At 41.4% G+C, this 18,710-nt stretch overlaps 1 protein-coding gene across 3 annotated transcripts in view; it reads left to right on the top strand.

The window, feature by feature from the left end:
- EPHB1 (EPH receptor B1) overlaps positions 1-18,710 on the top strand; it is a 754,401-nt gene that overhangs the window by 498,716 nt on the left and 236,975 nt on the right. For all 3 annotated transcript variants that reach the window (XM_069213561.1, XM_069213563.1, XM_069213562.1), the window contains exon 5: positions 16,061-16,396. In XM_069213561.1, coding sequence (XP_069069662.1) covers positions 16,061-16,396 — 336 coding nt within the window. The remainder of the gene's footprint in view (positions 1-16,060; positions 16,397-18,710) is intronic.

The following is an 18,710-nucleotide window of genomic DNA, read 5'->3' as shown; positions in this document are numbered from 1 at the left end:
GCTACAGTTACATTACATAATGGTCACTGAGGCTAACCACTGACCAGCAACGGATCACATGCTAGTCATTGAAACACACAGCCTTGGCAATGTACTTCACACATGACTTATTGAAACCAAAGGAATGCCCTGCCATTTATATCTCAGTTTCCCAATCCCCCTCACTTCCAACACCCATCCACGCCCTCAGACATGCTCCACCCTGTAGTCAGTGCACCTTATCACCTACTCCGTGTGTCAAGAATTAAATGTTGTACCAATAAATTGCATGAGGTGCTGCTGTGAGCTACCTCAGATGAGTGAAAGCTCTGTGCGAGTACCAGTTTTGAAATTATAGCAGCTGACAGGTCAAGAATGATGTGCTTTGGCAAATCAATGTAAAAGTCATGGCAGTCTAAGGCTTGCGGGCATTGGCACTGCTTTAAGATGTGCTTGGTGCGGAGTGATGACCTTAACACTGGGGTGTTAGTGAACTGCTTATAAAAGGCAAAAAACACGATTACACAGCACAGATTATGGTAGCAATGGTACCAGTTCTTTCAAGCTCACATGCTACAAATCACAAATTTGGTGAAATATGTGTAACATAATGCCCTTTCTTTAATTACTGTTTTGGCTGTTTTTATAGATATCTGCTTATGAATTAATTTTGCACCCAAACATTGTATTTTACTTGGCATTCTGCTGCCAGTGGCAAAATGCTTCAGGTCTGGACTCCATTCATAAATGACAGGCCGAGCTTCTTTGTGTAATATGTAGATTACGGTGGTGGGATCAGGGAGTCGAGCACCTGCCCCAAGCCCTATCACAGCTTCTGATGGCTGGAAATTGAAGCCATGCCACAAGGTCAGACTGGGGTTGGAGCTTGCTCTCCTTGCCACAAACCCTACCCAATTTTCTGATAGAGTTGACATTTCCAGCCCTGTCAGAATCTTATGCAAGATTTTCTGGCCTTGCCTCTCTGTTATCCTGGCCATGCTGCTCTGTGTGGATTTTAACTGGTTTGGTAGGCACTTTTTGGTCAGCCCTTGGCATGCTTATGTAGCTGACATGTTATGCTACTCAGTTATGTGCTGTATATTTGATATGGAATATTCCTGCATGACGGGACTGACACAGAATTACTCCCCTCGTGCTTATGCAATCCAGTTATCACCTGAAGTCTGCCATGTGCTGTCTCCTCAGGCTTCAGATATGTTGCAGTTTAGCAGTCCTTGGGCCTCCTCGTCCTCTCACCGAAAGCTGGAAGGTTGCTAACGTGGGCATTAGCAGAGTGCCTAAAAACATGATCTGGTGAACTGTAAAATCGTGAATTTATGCAGCATCAGCTACAGGGCAGCTTTCTTTGCATGGTGTTGAGGTGGTGTCCTCATGCAATTCTGCATCTGCGCAACTGATCTGCTACCCTTCATTTTTTCAGATGAATGCTTTTTTAAAAACTGGCTTAAGGGGGCGGGGCAGTGCTTATTTGCTGTCTGGTGCAAGTGATTTTAGGCTGAGATCCAATTATCATAGGATTTCATTTCAATCAATCTCAATCTTTATTCAATCAAATAATTGACCATGAAAGCTCAGTAATAAATACAATCTTCACAATAATATCGAAACTAAAACATAACAATGTTTACAGAATTTTCCCAAGTTACAATTTTGATGCCAGCCCTTATAGCAGCAGATATCCCTAAATAAAAAAAATATAATTGTTATAAAATATACTTGTTAAAAATCCTAAAACACAACCTATTAAAATACTGAAATTTGTCAGTTTAAAAAGCTTAATTTTTCCTTAATTTTATTGCAGCACTGATATAGCGGAGTACAGAAAAACAAATTTCCGGTGTGGTTAAGGATTGCAAGTATCTAAAACCATCTTTGTATGATGTAAAGTGCTTGTGCAACCGGATGGGCGTAAGAACTTGGCTCTTAATGAGCGATGCAATTTACAAAATAACATAAAGTGCTCGGTTGATTGTGCGGAGACAGCATCACTTGGGCAGCGAGAAAGAAAGGCTACCCTAGAGCCCACTAAAGGGAAGACAACTAAATGTTGGACTTTTTAAGCCTTCACCTTGCCAAATGAAATCTATGCTGGGGATTAGTTAGCCAGGTTAAATAAGAATTCATACCTGAAGCATTATAAAATTGCATATAGCTAATATTGTTGCGCATGCTGAAGGACCTTACAATTCGTTTCTCCTCCCTAAATTATGCAAAGGACCTTTTTACTCTACTCTTTGTTTGGGTGCCTATTACTTCAGGAGAATCAAAAAGGGTGCTCAGACCTAAACTGTAAAAGCTATGTTGACATAAGCCAGCCACGGGATAGTATGCATATTATTCAAGTTTAGCAATCCTCCATAACTTTCCAGGAGAATCCGGCCTTTCGAGTACTCCATATTTTCAATCATAGTAACAGGGGGGCAATACCCACACAATCCTCCAGAAATCCCATTCTGAGTTCTAGGTGTGAAATAAAGCTTGGGGTTCTTTGGGGTATCGCTAGGAGTCAGCAGGAAAATATGTTTTCTGCTACCTGCAGTTTCTTTGACGTAGCACAACCTCACACTCCTGCCCGTATACACCAATGGAAAAGCATTACTTCTATAAAGCTGAATCATCTCTCTAATTGGCTTACAGCCTATCTTTTTAGCAAAATCTAAGTATCATTTCGCGAGCTGCCCCCATTTTATGAGCTCTCTGATTAATTAGCCTCTCCTAAGACACACTTGCATCAAACAAGATGCCTAAGTAGTCAAAATTGGGAAGCTTCTCTATAGGGGTCCTCCAATTTTAAAACGTTAGATTTGGTTCTTTTAGGCCCTCAGGTCATTACAAATGACTTTTGTGATTGACCTTCGTATTTAATTTTAATATAAAATCATTAAAACCATTTAAAAGATTCTGAAAGCAGGTTGCTGTTAATGATAGATGTACGGGGTAATCCACACATGCGGTTGAGGTGGTGTCCTCATGGAGTTATGCACCTACACAATTGATCTGTTACCCTTCAGTTTCTCAGATGGATATTCTTTAATATACTGGCTTATGGGGGCCAGTGCTTATTTGCTGCCTGGTGCAAGTGATTTTCGTCTGAGATCCAATGATCATAGGGTTTCATTTAAAATGTTATGTGGCCAATCAACCACGAGACGGACCGATTCACAGACTTTCCCTCGGGCAAAACTGTGAGTTGATAGTAATCCAAAAGGTAATATGCAATTGATGTCTGAAGCCAGGCATCTCATAAGCAGTGTCTTCTAAGGAGATCTGACTGCTGGGTCACAAAACATAATTTATAACCCCCCCCGTAATGAAACATGATATCTAGTAGGATCTTATAGGAGTTTGCTCTACCATCTCACCACTCACACGGAGGTGAAATGGAAAGTCCTGTTAAAGAGAGCACGGATGTGAAAATGGGTATGTTGCTATATCTCATGTACCAGAGGAAAAAAAAAAGATGTACCATTTACTTAGAAAACTGCCACCAAAAAGGCATTCATTTTCAGAAGTTTACACCCTTATGTTCAGTGGGAAAAGTGGAGCGCTTTTAGTGCTGTTCAACCAAGCAGAGTCTAGAATCTTGACAAACAGCACACTAAAGCTGGCACTATGATCATCTCAGAGATGATGTGAAGATAGTGAAACTTTCATTTAAACAAGTAGGAAATATGGTATGAGACAGTGGAGCTTTATCAAAAAGTTCCAGATTTCAGTCTTTAAGGAACTGCAGCAGTTGCTGCTGGTGGGAGGGCAAAGCTCCTCCGCCAAAACGGAGGAGTCACCACTGCATTTTAATGCACCCTCCTCGGCCCTGACTTTACCGAAGCGGCCAAGATAAGCTGTCAATCTTGACGTCTATTGGAACATCAAACCTAGAACAAAACTGGCTTCTCTTTATGTCCCTAAAGAAACGTTTGCTCTTGCTATCAACATTTGATTCTACAATACCCACACAAGTGGCTAAAATCACAACAACCTATCTCTGGGAGCATTGAGCATTCAAGTGTGGCATGACCCATTTCCCCAAATTACAGTGGAATCACACTACCTCTGCCTCAGGAAAACTCTGAAAACTGAATTCTTCAAAACATGATTTGCCTGAGTTCATTTGTACGGGCAATCAACTAACGTTGGCTGGTGGTTCACCTTATCTGGCTAAGTCTTAACAATCCACTGCCTAGTTGTATGGTTTAACGGCTTTATAATATCTGTGACACCTAAATAAATGATTAACTTAGGGCCAGATGTATCAAGCTTTTTTGCATTCGCAAGCGGTGCAAATCGCAAAATTCGGCCGTTTGCAAATGCAAAAATGCCTTTCACAATGTATGAAAGGCATTCGCTGTGCAATTTTAAGGAATCACTAAAATAGCGATTCCTTAAAATTGTGACCCCATTTAGAGAATCGCAAGTTGCGATTCTCTAAATTGGAAATCGCAAATAGAGAATTCCTATTTGCGATTTACAAATCACTTGTATCAAGCATTTCCTAAATGCAAATTGGGCATTTAGGAAATGCAATTACCACAAATTAAAGTTCAGTGGTAACCCTTATAAACCATTATAAATGCATTTTTTAAATTGACATGTAGCGCACACATGCCCCTGAGGCATGTGTGTGCTTCACATGTTCGTAAACATTTTTTGGGGTGCAGCAGAGTGGGCCTTATGCCCCCAGCACCCTGGGATTTGCATTTCCTAATTTGCGAATTCCTAACTGGAATTCACAATTTGGGAAATGCAAAAACCTTCGCAACTATGGTGCAAATGGGGTTGGAGTCTCTATTTGCTATTACCGAATCGCAAAATTCATACATACCATTTTGCATTTCTTAAATAGCGATTTCTTAAAATTTGCTATTTAAGAAATGCAATTGGGTTTTTTGATACATCTGGCCCAATATTCTCTGTGGATGGAGACATGCCAGGACCCCCATGTTTTCACACTTTCCCATTTCGAGAATATGAAAATTCAATATCTGGGGGAACTTGGCGCCAGTCCTGACCCCTCACCACCACCTGCTGGTAAGCCTTCTGCTTAATATCCCAAAGGGATCAATACTGATGTTAAAGTGTGGTACACTTTATTCCTCTCGCCAGTGGGTGTAAAGCAGGATACCGCATGGAGGAGGAGGGATGCGGAGGGTCACTGCAGCATGGTATTTATTTCAACTGGAAGAGAGCGGCCAAGGAGCAAAGCGAGCAAACCACATTAAAATAAAATTGAGTCGAAATTGATACATGAAAAAAATGGAAAGAAACAACTCAGCAGCAGTTTTCTGAACGCTTTAACAAAACACTTTCTTCTTCAGTAACCGTGGCAACAGATCAAAGAGGGCTCGGAAGTGCCTGTTGGAACACAATTAAGAGAAAAACACTGAAAGTAGGGTTGAATAGGGAGGGAGGGGCAAGGCAAATACGTTGTACAACATTTCTCAGGAGAAGCTGGGTGAGATCCGTTGACAGTTTGAGTTCACTCATGGTGAGCGCCAGGCCCGGGGTGAACCATATGCCTAATTGGCAGGAGCTCTTTCAAGGTGCATTCTGCTTAAGTTAGGCTTTCAATTTGTGTTTCGTGGGGGCAGGGAGACAGCGAGGCCCCCAGCATCGGAGTCCCACTTTATTTTTTCCTTGTGCTGTTACATGATTTTTATTAGCAAAGCATTTGGCTTTTACTTGCGCTCTCGGTGCTGAAGCAGCCAGCCTGTAGCGTGCACCTGTGGGTTTTTGTGGGTGCTCTGCGTGGGGGTTGCGGGGTATGGTGGACACCCTTCACCGCCCGACGTGATGGATGTAGGTTCCTTCAGCAGTGCCCCATACGGGGGTGGATCTTGTGACCTTCCATTCTAATCTGAGTGCTTGCAGTATATGTTATTTACGGATTGCCTTTGTTGGGTGCTTTACAGTAGAGGTTTGGGTCGTATAGCTTTCTGTTTAACAATAGGCATCCACGGTGTTTTGGCTGTTGCCTATTAGAGATTTGATGAATCCTTTACAATTAGCAGTGGTTTCGCTTTTCCTTAATCACTTAGAGGCAGATTTAAAAGCTCCAAGCACCTCCTTGCGCCTCATTAGCGTCATTGTTTTTACGCTAATGTGGCCCAGCTAGGCCAAAATGCATGCATTGCGCCACTTTGTAACCCTTTGCTCTGCATTATGCCTGCGCCAGGCATAATGTATTCTAAGGGGGCCGTAAAAATGTCGCAAAGAAATCTATGAGATTTCTTTGCATCATTTTTTTCAGCACTTTTAATGCCTGCTCAGAGTAGGCATTAAAAGGAGGCACACCATTAGTTACAGTGGGCCTCAATGGATTTTGCAGGATTAGCATCAACTTTTTTTATGCTAATCCAGCAAAGCTCTGAACTAGCGTCAAATATTTTGACGCTAGTTCCCCTAACTACCACAATGGTGCACCGTATCTAGATATAGCGCACACATGGTGGCGTTAGGGGGCACCAAGGAGCACAAGAAAAGTGGTGCTGCACTGGGTGCAGCACCACTTTTCTTAAATCAGGACAATAGTGTGGTGTGTTTTCAGGTATTCAAATGCAGTTATTTTGATTAGGAGCCATTCTTGCCTGGGATGCTGAATTTCTGATCGAGAGTAGGGAGGGTCGAGGGGTTATTTATTTCTGAAACATTGGTTTTAATGCCTTTTCTTCTCCCAGTGTCCAAACACCTCAATGCCAAGGAAGTGCCAACCTAGAAACAATAAAACAAACTGACAAGCATATATCAGGTGACCTTGGTAGAGGTTACAGCTTTCAAATGACCTACATCACCACAGGGACTTTCAGCCACACCTGATTTTTCATCCAGCACCACAAAGTATGCAGATGTTTATAATCCAAGGCCCATAGTTATACTTTGCTTGCACTGAATTAGTGTCATTATTTTATGCTAATTCAGCGCAAACATAGCTCCATATTTATATTTTGACGCTAGACACGCCTAATGTCAAAATGTTGGAGTTAGTCATTTTTTAGATGCGTGAAACCACCTTGCGTCAATTAGATGCAAGGTAGGCGTTTCCGTCCAATAAATGACTCTAAGACCCTAGCACCTTATTTATCCTCCCATGCAAAAATGGTGCACAGGGGGGAGGTGGACCTAAATAATGGTGCTAAGCCTGCTTAGCGCTATTATTTAATGCCTGGGTCAGGGCAGTTGTTAGGGGACCTGTGGACCCATTTCCATGATCAGACACCATGGAAAGAACCCACAGGTTCCCACCCCAAGCCCCATGAACACCCCCACCCACACCAGAGGGACACCAGAGGCTGGGGGACCCCATCCCAGGTAAGTATAGGTAAATATTTTTAACATTTTTTAAAGTGTCATTGGGGGCACTGAAATGGGACCCCCTACATGGCACTGGGTGCAATGGCCAGGGCCAGGAGCCACTGGGATGGTGGGCATGACGGTATATATGGTTTTACGTCAGGAAATGATGCTAGGCTGGTTAAAGGCATTTTTTTGCCTCTAACCAGCCTAGTGTCATTTTTTGGTGCAAATCCCCCTTCCCCTAAACCGCCACCCCCACCAGGCTAACGTCAATTTCCCAGACATTAGCCCACCCTTTGCTCCGGCTTATGGGATTCCATAAGTTTGGTGCCCAGCTGGCGCTATACTTTTTGACGCAAAACTGTGTTTGTGCAGTTTTGCGTCAAAAAGTATAAATATGGGCCCAAATCCCTACACTGAAGAAAGTGGAACCACAAGGCCCAGCATGCTTGCTGCTTGTGACTGAAAACCGAGACCGATTAAAGCCCACCCCCATGACACAGAACTCTGATCACTATGAACTAGAGGCTCCAACACAACTTTAATAAAACTATTCATCCAGTAGTAATCTCCCATTAATACACCAACTCATCATGATGACTTACTCTTCATCTATTTCCCTGTCCATACATCCGATATTCCACTGAGCGAATATGTTTTTGTATGACCAATGATTACAATGCGCATCAATGGGCTTTGCAGGATTAGCGACAACTTTTTTAACACTAATCCTGCAAAGCTCCGAACTAACGTAAAATATTTTGATGCTATTTCCCCTAACTACCGCCAAGGGTGCTTGATACAAACCTTCAAATGTAAAGGAAAGACATTTCTCTTGAAATTTCACCGTCAACAGCAGTCAAGGTGCGTCAACAAACCCTACAGCCCATTATGTGTATTTCAGCCAGCTCATTTTTTCCCTGGACATGTTGAAAGCTCCCATCCAACTGATTTATTTTTATTGATTTGTGCTTTGAGAGGAAACAGTGGCAGTGCCTTATGTGAATACAGATGTTCTTTTTGCTTCTTCCTGATTACGAGCAAACACCCCACATTCATTGGGTAAATAGTTCAGCAGCTAGAACAGTTGTACAGCTCTGTGCTAATAATTACGTAACAACGTGTAGACTAAACTTCTGAATGAGGCTCGCCTGGGAGAGTACACTAGATCTAAGTCCACTAGAAATAATCTTCAACCTCCAATAATTTGTAGCAAATCAGAGATTAGCCTGACGTTCTAGCGTCTTGGCAAGAAGTTGATATTATTGGTAAATAAAGGTGTGGTGCTGGGATGTCTTTTCATGACGTTTGAAGGCAAACACAGACACTTTTTCTTCATTCTGGCGGCCACTGAAAGCCGTGGAGTTTGTGTCTTGCCAAAGAGACTATATTTCTTTTTATCTACGTCGTACAACGAACAGAACCCTGGCATTTTCAGTTTTAAGTTTGATACAGTGATTTTAGGGACACACAACTAAGAGTGCTTGCACATAGTGTAGCGTAGATTTTACTACTGCTACAGCGAGAGTTGGTCCCAAAGAAGATGGTATCGCACGGATGACCTTCTTAAGTCATGTGAAACAAAATATTGTGCTGTTGGTAACATAGTCAACCTGGGTGTTAATTGAGAGGCACTCTCTCTCTGTAAAGAAAACGAGACAGGAAGTTATATCCAATGAGATGATGTAGAAGACAACATTGATTGTTGGTGGCAAAAAGGGTCTTAAAGTAAAGTGTTGCTCCAATTCCTTTAAAAGCCAGTTTTCATCACCAGCATATACCAAGGGGGGAAGTCAATAAACAAATCAGCCAGAACCCACTACATTTAAAGTATAATGAATGAATAGGTGTTTTTAGGTATAAAAAATAATTCCTGTTCTCCCACCTTAAACCATCAGCACAACTTAAGATGTGTGTGGTTCAAAAATAACTTTGCCGTCTACTGCTGTCCCAAATACGTACATGGCTTCACATCCTGGTTTGGCTAATCTTGTTTCAACCAAATCGTCTCCTCCCAATACTTTTCCAGGTGTATCATTGCTATTGGCATGTTACATCTGGAATTGCTCCCTTTAAAGTACTCTGCTACAGTTGGAGCTCGGTTTGCAGTATGGCAAACAGGTGCATGTGTTCCCCAGTATAGCTGGAGACAGAGTATAGCAAAGAGGAGTTGGAAGATGATACAAGATCCTGTGTAATACGTGTCATTTTACCAACTTGAGTCATATGGCAGATGTTCACAATTATATTTTATAAATGTACAACTTTTAATGGGACAGGGGTATAAGGTTACATCCAGAAACTCTTAAATGTCGCCCAGTTGCCCAAATTGGGATTATAATCTGGGTCCCCACATTCCAAGGTCGCCAGTTTAGCTAATAGCTCACAGCTCCTCCCAATAAATAAGAAAAGAACCTTCTTCTTATTTCACCTAAGGCCTAGAACGCTGATTTCCAGTGGTTTCAAGGCTCAGGTCTAATACAATGAAGCCTTAAAATTCTCCCTTATCTGGCCAATGACTTCATACAAAGCACACATATCATTTCATAGTTCAATATCTTGTTAGCCAATTTCACTATGTAACCATAAATATTGAGTAAATATGATCCTATTATGCTTGCACCTTGAAAGTTACTTTCAAAATCCAACCAAGCAAGATACTAACAAACCAGTATTTGAGGTCAGATTTCCTAACTTCGCAGATTGTGATAACTTAACTTTCATGACAGTATCTCCTTTGGATGACAACTTGGCCTGTTGATGATACTTGGAACTTCACTTTATCTCCAGGGTCTAGGTGTGGATCTCACTTGATTGTACCTGATTCTTTGGATATCTTGTTGGGCTTGAGTGTTCTCATTGGACCCAGGCCTAATCTTTGGCATTCCCATTTGGATCTTAATGAGAAGCCTATTGCACAAAGTACTTAGCAGTGCAAAACGAATGCAACTCACTTTATGAATGTACAGTCACAATTGACAATGGGCAAAACTGAATTGCGATGTATGATAGTCATTCCTAATCATAGTTCAAGGATTGTGAACCGTTACAAATTGGAAGGGGAAAAGGCAGCCAAAGGTCATTCCTCCCCACCTGTGATTCACAATGATGTGCACACATACTTATTGACTTTTTCTGTGGTTGTAAAGCATGGAATTGCTCTTGTCAGCCAAGAGCAGATGGCAAGCATTTGCAAAGTGTAAGTTCTCAACATTTGACCATCCACTTCGTGTGGTATTCTGACTCTTGTACAGAAAGATGCAGGACATTTTTTGGAAAGGAGGTAGACGTCTATAGACACCGCCATTCCGCATTTGCTACTTTTTGCAAGCAGTCATAATTGTATTCGTGCCTCATTAACATTCTAGAGGCCAGTGGTTTGTGGCTTTTTGATAAAAGTACCAATTACTAAGGCCCTTAGAGTATCCCACACACTAGAAAAGGAGAGCAAAATGCTAAAATTGTTCTCTGGTTGTCCTCTTCTGTGCCCGAGGCCCCAGATAAGAGAGCACCGAGACCAGAATTTCTGTTGAAATGAGAGGAATGGTGAAATGTTGTACTACCAAGAGAGGCAGGATAACCAAAATCTGCCTCCCTCATTTGAGGTTTTTTTTTACGTTTGGTATTTAAACTGCAAGTGGAAAAAGAAAGGGGATTCCTATTTTCAACAGTATTGCTTTGTGGCCATTGGATTAAGATATTTAAGTTCAAACATGCCACTTTGAAATTTACCTTATCGTTCATAAACAATTTGTGAATTGATTCCCCGCAGCGAAAATGCGAGGCAACAAGCTAAGTGCATCCTTCTGCGTTCTTGGCTTCCTGCAGACACTAAAGCTAAGATCCAGCTGAGCCCATGTGCAAAGCATTGGAGCATCCCAGAAGTAGACTTGTTCTTTGCAAAAGAAAGAGGAGCATATTTCTCATCCACTGCATCAGAAAAAAATAAGTTGAAACTATGATGGCGATATACGATAACCTTTCTTATCATAATAACTGTTACATGTGAAATGTATTTGGCTTTAAGAATGATGCCTTTTCATTTACCTGGCAAGATAAATATGAAGCAAGACTTCTGTAACAAATTCTGGACTCAAGAGAACGGCTTGGAAATGTCAACCGTGTGGTGAAAAGGACATTTAATCTAATTTACTAAACTGCAGATCTGTCGGTATAGAAAAACAACTTTGAAAGGAAAAAGTTCAACATTTGAGAAATGGTAATTCTCACAAGTATGTTCTGTGTTTAAAAATATTTTATACATTATCCTCAGATTAATTGTTTTAATTTCTAGTTAAACATATTTTTAGATACTTTAGTTAAACATATGTTTGGATTGTGTTTTTTACTTGAGCGTGCATTCTTTGCTTGGAATTTGTCTAGCTGGTGGTTCCCATAAATTCGTACTTTGCCCCTGTTTGCCAACTAAAGGAGGAGTCTACATCTTGTGACTCAGAAGGCTTCTCCAAAGAAAGAGAACTTGCAAACGTCCAAAGCCAACACTAGATGGCAGGAGTAGGCAGAGCATGTGAATCTACAGCACTACACACTACAAACAGATGCTTGCAGGGTGTGTACAATTTTGCTTCTGCAAGGAGCTCAGCAAGTCATTTTGTCTTTAAGGTAGCATGTGAAAGCACCATTAGCCACTTTGAACACAGCCTATAGTGAGTCCACCCAGCTTTATAACAAAATAGAAATGTGTTTATTTCTCTACAGGTTGAATAGGTCCTAGTTGCAAAATTAAGCACCTTGTCTGGTGAGTCAAAGGTATACTGATGTAGGCCAGTAATAATGTAGGTTGATGAGTATTAGAGAATTAAATAGTGTCTTTGTGGTATGGAAGAGGAAGCATGGTGTATTTTTTATATGCTCATGACCTGGTGACATGCTGCTCTGAGGCTGGTGGTAATGACTTCTTCCATGCATTGAAGAGAAAAACAGTTCACCTGGATTTCTAGCTGAAAAGGCAAAGGTCGTGTTGTCCTGAGGGAGATGAACAACACTTGAACATGTGTTGGTAAAAGAGTTGGAGGGAAAGTAGATGGCGTCTACCTTGGAAAACGTGTGCACCTGGGACTGTAGGCCCATCCAAACTTGAATTGCAGTGAGACAGTTAGAGATGTATGATTGGAAATAAGGAACACAGTTGGGGAAATAGAGCAAGATGTGTGTGTTGGCACAGAGGTGGTATGAGAAACCAAAAGTGGCGATACCCAAAATATTGTATTATTTAAGTTGAATATATTATTTACTTTTCTTTGTAACTGAATGTGTTCTATTCACAAAAAAGTGAACATTCATCATTCAGCCATTAATGGTTTATTATGGTTCTTTCTGTCATCATGTGTCTGAATTTTTCACCTGCAAGTCCTGATATAGACTAGTCAAATACTTATGCAGATTAATTGAATCTATTTTCCAGTTTCTTGTTTGTAAAATAAACTATTCCACCTTATTGCCCCTCTCCTTGTTGTGACTCAAGTTTTCCATCATTCTCAATAATTTGGTTACTGACCTTTATGTGTGTTCTAGTTCTCTGATGTCAATGATGCCTGAAGATAACATATTCAGAACCTGTCTTTACAAGTGTCTATATCATAACATTCTGTTTCTGGCTAGCTGTTGCTGTCTCTCTTTTAATACGGAAGAATAGACATGATGTTTTGCTAGCAGTCACATAGCATTGTGCACATGTTGTTATTATTGTTAATTAGCATTTGTATATCGTACACTCTGCCATCAATATGAATTTATAGCCCCTTTTCGAAGTTTGGGGAATTAATTAATAAATGATTCCAAAGCCTACGTGCAGGGTGAATATGTCAGCTTTAATAAGTTGTGAGTTTTTGGTGGATGGGGCCAGAGAGCAGGATCTAATTGCATACATATTTCTTTGGTTGTTACGGGTGCCTATTGGCCGCAAATGTAAGTATGTATTGGGTAGCTGTTGGTAGAAAGTGCTGTTGGATGCTTTAATGATCAGTTAACTACATATTCGAGCTGCTCTTCTGGTCCTTGGGCACCTCAGATTCTATTTTTGGTTGGCTCTGTATAAAGTTTAGGGTAGATTGATGCTTGTGTTTCTAATTTCCTCTCTCGACCAAATCACAGAAATAGAAGACTATCATGCAATGGTCGGCTTTTGTCTTTGATTTTACTTATTTTCCTCATTTTATGTGATCCTCAAAGTCCACAGGTATGCTCTCTGGTGGTCAACGAATTTGAATGAATTTCACATGTAGGCCCATTTCTCCTAATTCAACACGTTCTGAATTGCCCACTATGTAGTCAATGTCCAGGAATCGAGTTGGATGTAACGTGCATGTAGGCATTCCCCCTCTTATTGCTCTTGCAAAACATTGTATTTGGAGAAAGGCTTCCATGACACACCAAGAAAACATAGGGTTTTATGTATACTGTCTACATCAGGGTCTTGGAGATGACTCCTTACAGGAAGAATAAGGTTTTGCAATTGGGACCATTATGTCAGCTGCTCGACTCTCTATAAATAATACGTTTAGCAAACTGCACATGTACTTTTTTTTTCTTTTTTGTATATAGTGCTAAATCGACCTGAATGTATTGGAGCTCTTTACACAAGTACCCTGGGATTTAAGTGGGATACAAAAATTGGGTGTCTCTAAAAGGGGATCGGTCTGTGTAATTAAGGGTATGGCTTAAATACGTATACCAATTTCTGTGATTCTCATAATGTGGCACCACACCACTATTTTGGTTCCTGTCTGAGCTTTTTGTTATTTCATCCAGCTATGTATCACAGCAACTCACATATGCATAAAACCATCCAGGACTATTGGCTTTGTCAGTGGTTGGTATCCGTTTAGGATAAATTCTAGCAACAAATAATTTGTTGAAAATATTTAATGTTGAAAAATTTTCAATTCTGAAATTGTGAGACTGTGAATTAAACATTACTAAGTCCTGTGGAAGGCGTAGTGGTCTTCAGCCTATCTTAATCACTCCTGATATGCACTCTCTGTTTTAGACATGTACACTGTTTTTCTCTCCACATCTCGACTATCTGCATACCTTACACCTCATCTCTTTCCTATTAAGCATCCTCTTTTTGCATTTCCTTGAATGCACTTCCTTGCATCTTCTTCACCTCACCACCTCCAAACACACAACACACCCACTCACCTGTAAAAAACTGTATTTTAATTTATTTTTGCCTTGTCAATATGTTGACATCTGTGTACCTCCTTCAGAAAAATTCCACAGAATAACAACAGGTGCTACTGGAATACGTGACCATTTCTCTGTACACTCTTCAGAGGGGCCAAGGATTGTATGACCATGTATATTGAAAACCATTACGACCCACTGTCAAACTGTGAGAACAGTCTCCCAGCCTCTACTCCAGAGCTCTCAATCGGTGGCCGTTATAAATGTCATGGCGACTCAGTTTAAAGTAAGCAATATCCAGGAATAGTATGCTACACAAAGAAAATAGAGAACTCAACAACGTGGGAATAGTTACAACTCTTAGGGAACGCAAGATTAAGTAAAACTGCAAGCAGGAACCAAACCATTGACATGCATTATCTTAACATTTCTACATAAATTATTCATAACTCGATCACTGTTATTTGCCAGTGCAGTTAATGACATGAATCTAGGGCACATGACAGACGAGTTTCAATGTCTGTTTTTAATTAATTCCGGTCTGAGACCTAGAGGGACCCAGCCCACTTGGACGCTGGGAACATCAGTAGCATCACGCAAGGTCACATTCATGTTTTTAAGAACGAGGAGATTTAGTAATTTGCCCAGAAATACAGAAGGTTGAGCAGACATCAAGTCTGTAACTTGGTTCCCCAGTTCTAAAGTGGGCAGTTCTGGCCATAACGCCCCACCCACCCAGGAACCCTGTTGCTTCTGTATTGTTCACACTGAAAACCTTGCTGAAGTTGCACTTACTGGTGTGCTAAATATGCTGTACAGATATTTGTTTGGTTTTGCTCTCGCTTGGAGAGTCTTCTGCTGATAACTGTTTGAATACATGCTCTGCTCTAAATGCCTTAGGCATTAGTAGTTCCAGGGATAGGTGTGCATGGATAGTACAATGGGATAAGGTCTTAAGTCATGAGTGTCTCCTGAGAAATGGGGAATGTCCAGGGTAATCTCGAACACCGACCCAGTTCCTGTTGTTATTCCCCATTTTCTTTATCATCTCTCTTGGACATCTCTCCCGCTTTCACAGGCAAAATGTCAAGGGTAACACCACCAGAAGCCACAATCTTCTTGCAGAATTTGTAATCACAGTGGTGCCACTAACTTCTGAGCCCCTTGTAACGAGGTCCTTTAGTGTTTACTTCCGTGGTGTGGCCTTTTAAAGTCCTTTTAAAGGTGCATGTACAAGTGTGTGAAAAGTGTCATTAATGTGCAGTGGATCAGGTAACTTGCCACCGTGGTATGCTACTGGAGTGGGGGAAAGAGGTGGGGTGGCATTGCATGTAGCGTACAGAGTTCGGTCCTCACCTATCCTAAAGTCCTGCATATGGGTGATGGGTTCCTTTGTGTGCACCTGAGATTTCAGTAATCAGCAGAATATGGGAGAACAAATAGAAGAAAGACAAATGCAATAATAGTCGATACAATCAATGTTTTACTAATTAGGTACCTGCAATGCTGTTTAACCCTTGCTTTCAAACAACTGGTGCCAAAAAAAGAAGGTGGATGTTACAGCACACCTGTGTATCAGATAATGTATTAGTGCTTGACATTTACTCTTCTCCCTCAAAAGGTGTTCCTTCCGGCCCTCGGAATGTCATTTCCATCATCAACGAGACATCCATCACCCTTGAGTGGCATCCGCCACGAGAGACTGGCGGCCGCGATGACGTCACGTACAACATCATCTGCAAGAAGTGTCGGGCAGACCGGCGAAGCTGCTCACGCTGTGATGACAACGTGGAGTTTGTACCCCGGCAGTTGGGCCTTGCCGAGGGACGGGTGTTCATCAGCAGCCTCTGGGCCCACATGCCTTACACTTTTGAGATCCACGCCGTCAATGGAGTGTCCAACAAGAGCCCTTTCCCTCCGCAGCACGTGACTGTGAACATCACCACCAACCAGGCTGGTAAGTCACTCAGACTCAATTCTACTGTGACCGATCTGCGAGTGCTTGTTAGAGGTGCTGGGTTGTCAGAGATGGTGCTATCACCCTTGAAGCCAAAAGTGTTCTTTTTCCCCCTACCCAAAATCACACATATGCACTCGTGAACTGCGGGGTAAATCTTAAAGGGCGGAGGGCATAACTTTGTCCCATTTCTTATTCAGTACTGGACCTTTTTGTGAGACGAAGTCTGCAAAATATTAGAGAAACAAATGTACTTATAGTAGTATGTTTATGTTCAGTGCACTAATACGTAAAAGTATGACACCCACTCACCACTATATAAGGGATAAAGTACCCCCTGCTGTACATTACGGGGATAGTCCAAGTCACCGAGAAGTTCCATAACCATGTAGAGGAACGAGGCTGAAGGCTGAGATCCTTTATTAGGTATAGAACTCCGAGGTGATGTGGAATATCTTTATCCTATACACCAGAGGGTAGTTTCTCCCAAATAATACATGGGCACACCGTCACCATTCCCACAAACCACTTAAAAGCTTGCAAGCATGAAGAGTAAAAATAAAATCTCTAGTGCAAAATTAAATAAACTCAAACCTGTTAGATATTGTTCCAAACAAATATTAGAAACAGTTCAATACAAGTCAGTTTAAAAAAAAGAAAAAAAAAAGCTTCAGTCGTTCGGAATGTGTAGAAACATGCAGAAAGATTCTAGCTTTTCTCTGTCTAAGGACTGCAAAAAAACATATTTTTTATGCTTATCATTGTAAGGTAGTTAAATAGAGCAGAATAAAGAAAAGCACTTTCTGTTTTCGTTGCTTTAAACAGCTGCTTCAATTATACTCCGTGGCCTGACCTGGCTTTCACCTCGACTGCTGGCTCTGGCAGCGGGCTTTGTGATGTCAGAACTCAACTATAACTTATAATAGCCAAGTTATGACTTTTTTTCTTTGTAATCAGTGACTGGGTGTGTCACAAGTCACCAATTACAAAGACATTTGAGACTGCAATTTACACCGTGATTACAAGATCTCCTGTATTATAAAGGCATTAGAAACTACTGTCTACACAGGCATTTCAGAATCCCATGTATTATAGCTGACTTTGGTCATGCGTGTATTATGGGTAATCAGGTTGTATTCATGTTGGAAAAATTAGGTTCCTTCTAGTGGACTTAAGAGAGTATATATGTCATGAGATACATTGCAATGATGTATTGTTTCGACATAGTGCTGTAACTCTGCTGTCTAAGGCTTTTACAGCAAAGTATACAAAAAAGTGATTGATAGAATGCGTGAATTATTATCAGCCATTGGTAATTACTCTGGCCTCATCCCAATCCATTGTTATTTTGCATACCATGCCACTTCAGTTTGGACCCAGCTATATGCAAACCAGTCTTAACCTTGCTCCAGTGGGAACAGTCCCGCCTGCACTGCCAAGCCATGTCTTCCCTCAACCAGAACACAGGCAACCCAAGACCGGTTTTGCTTTAGTTATGGGCTCATCAGCCAGGTACAGCTTGGCTCCGGTGACACATTGTGCATGCGGCCCAAGTCTAGTCTCACTTAGGGTTACACATCAAAGTATGCAAAAAAGTGATGATGGAATACTTGAATTAATCTCAGCCACTTGTAATTACTCGGGCTGCATTCCATTCCATAGTGGGTGAAACACAATGGATTAGGATGCAGCCAGAGTCATTGCCAGTGGCCGAGATTAATTCAAGCATTCCATCCATCACCTGGTTGTTGTGGCAGTTGATGCCTTAAGTGCAACGGGCATGTCTAGACATGGGTATCGTGCTCACTGTGCCATTGGAATCAAGCTATACCTGGTTGATGAGCCCTTACTAGGACAAAACTGGCCCTAGGTTGCCTGTATTCAGGTTCAAGGAGGACCTGGCTTGGCAATTTGGGCTGGACTGTTCCCATGAAGAGCAGGGTTAAAGCTGATTTGCATATGGCTGGGTCCAAAAATAGGTGGCATGGTGGACGAAAACAATGGATTGGAATCAAGCAGTCCATCACCTTGTTGGTATGGCTGTAACAGAGCAAATCCCATGAAAGGACTCTCATTATATATGAAGGAGACTAAAAATACTCAAAAATTTGTCTTGCAAACTTGCTATTTCTGATGAGATAGACAATTCTTGAAATGGAGAAGACAAAATGAAACAATACCAAATATTATTGAGTTATTAGGTGGGCAGGGACTCTGGAGCAGGTTTCAGCACAACAACATTTGAGCATGATAACGTCATGGTGCGCATTGTGTCCTTGGAGTGAGAAGCAGTCCAGACAATGGTGTGTGGAAG

Source organism: Pleurodeles waltl, chromosome 11 (genome assembly GCF_031143425.1).
Source record: "Pleurodeles waltl isolate 20211129_DDA chromosome 11, aPleWal1.hap1.20221129, whole genome shotgun sequence".
Lineage (NCBI taxonomy): Eukaryota > Metazoa > Chordata > Amphibia > Caudata > Salamandridae > Pleurodeles > Pleurodeles waltl.
The sequence above is the reverse complement of the archived record's forward strand: the minus strand, read 5'-3'. Positions and strand labels throughout refer to the sequence as shown.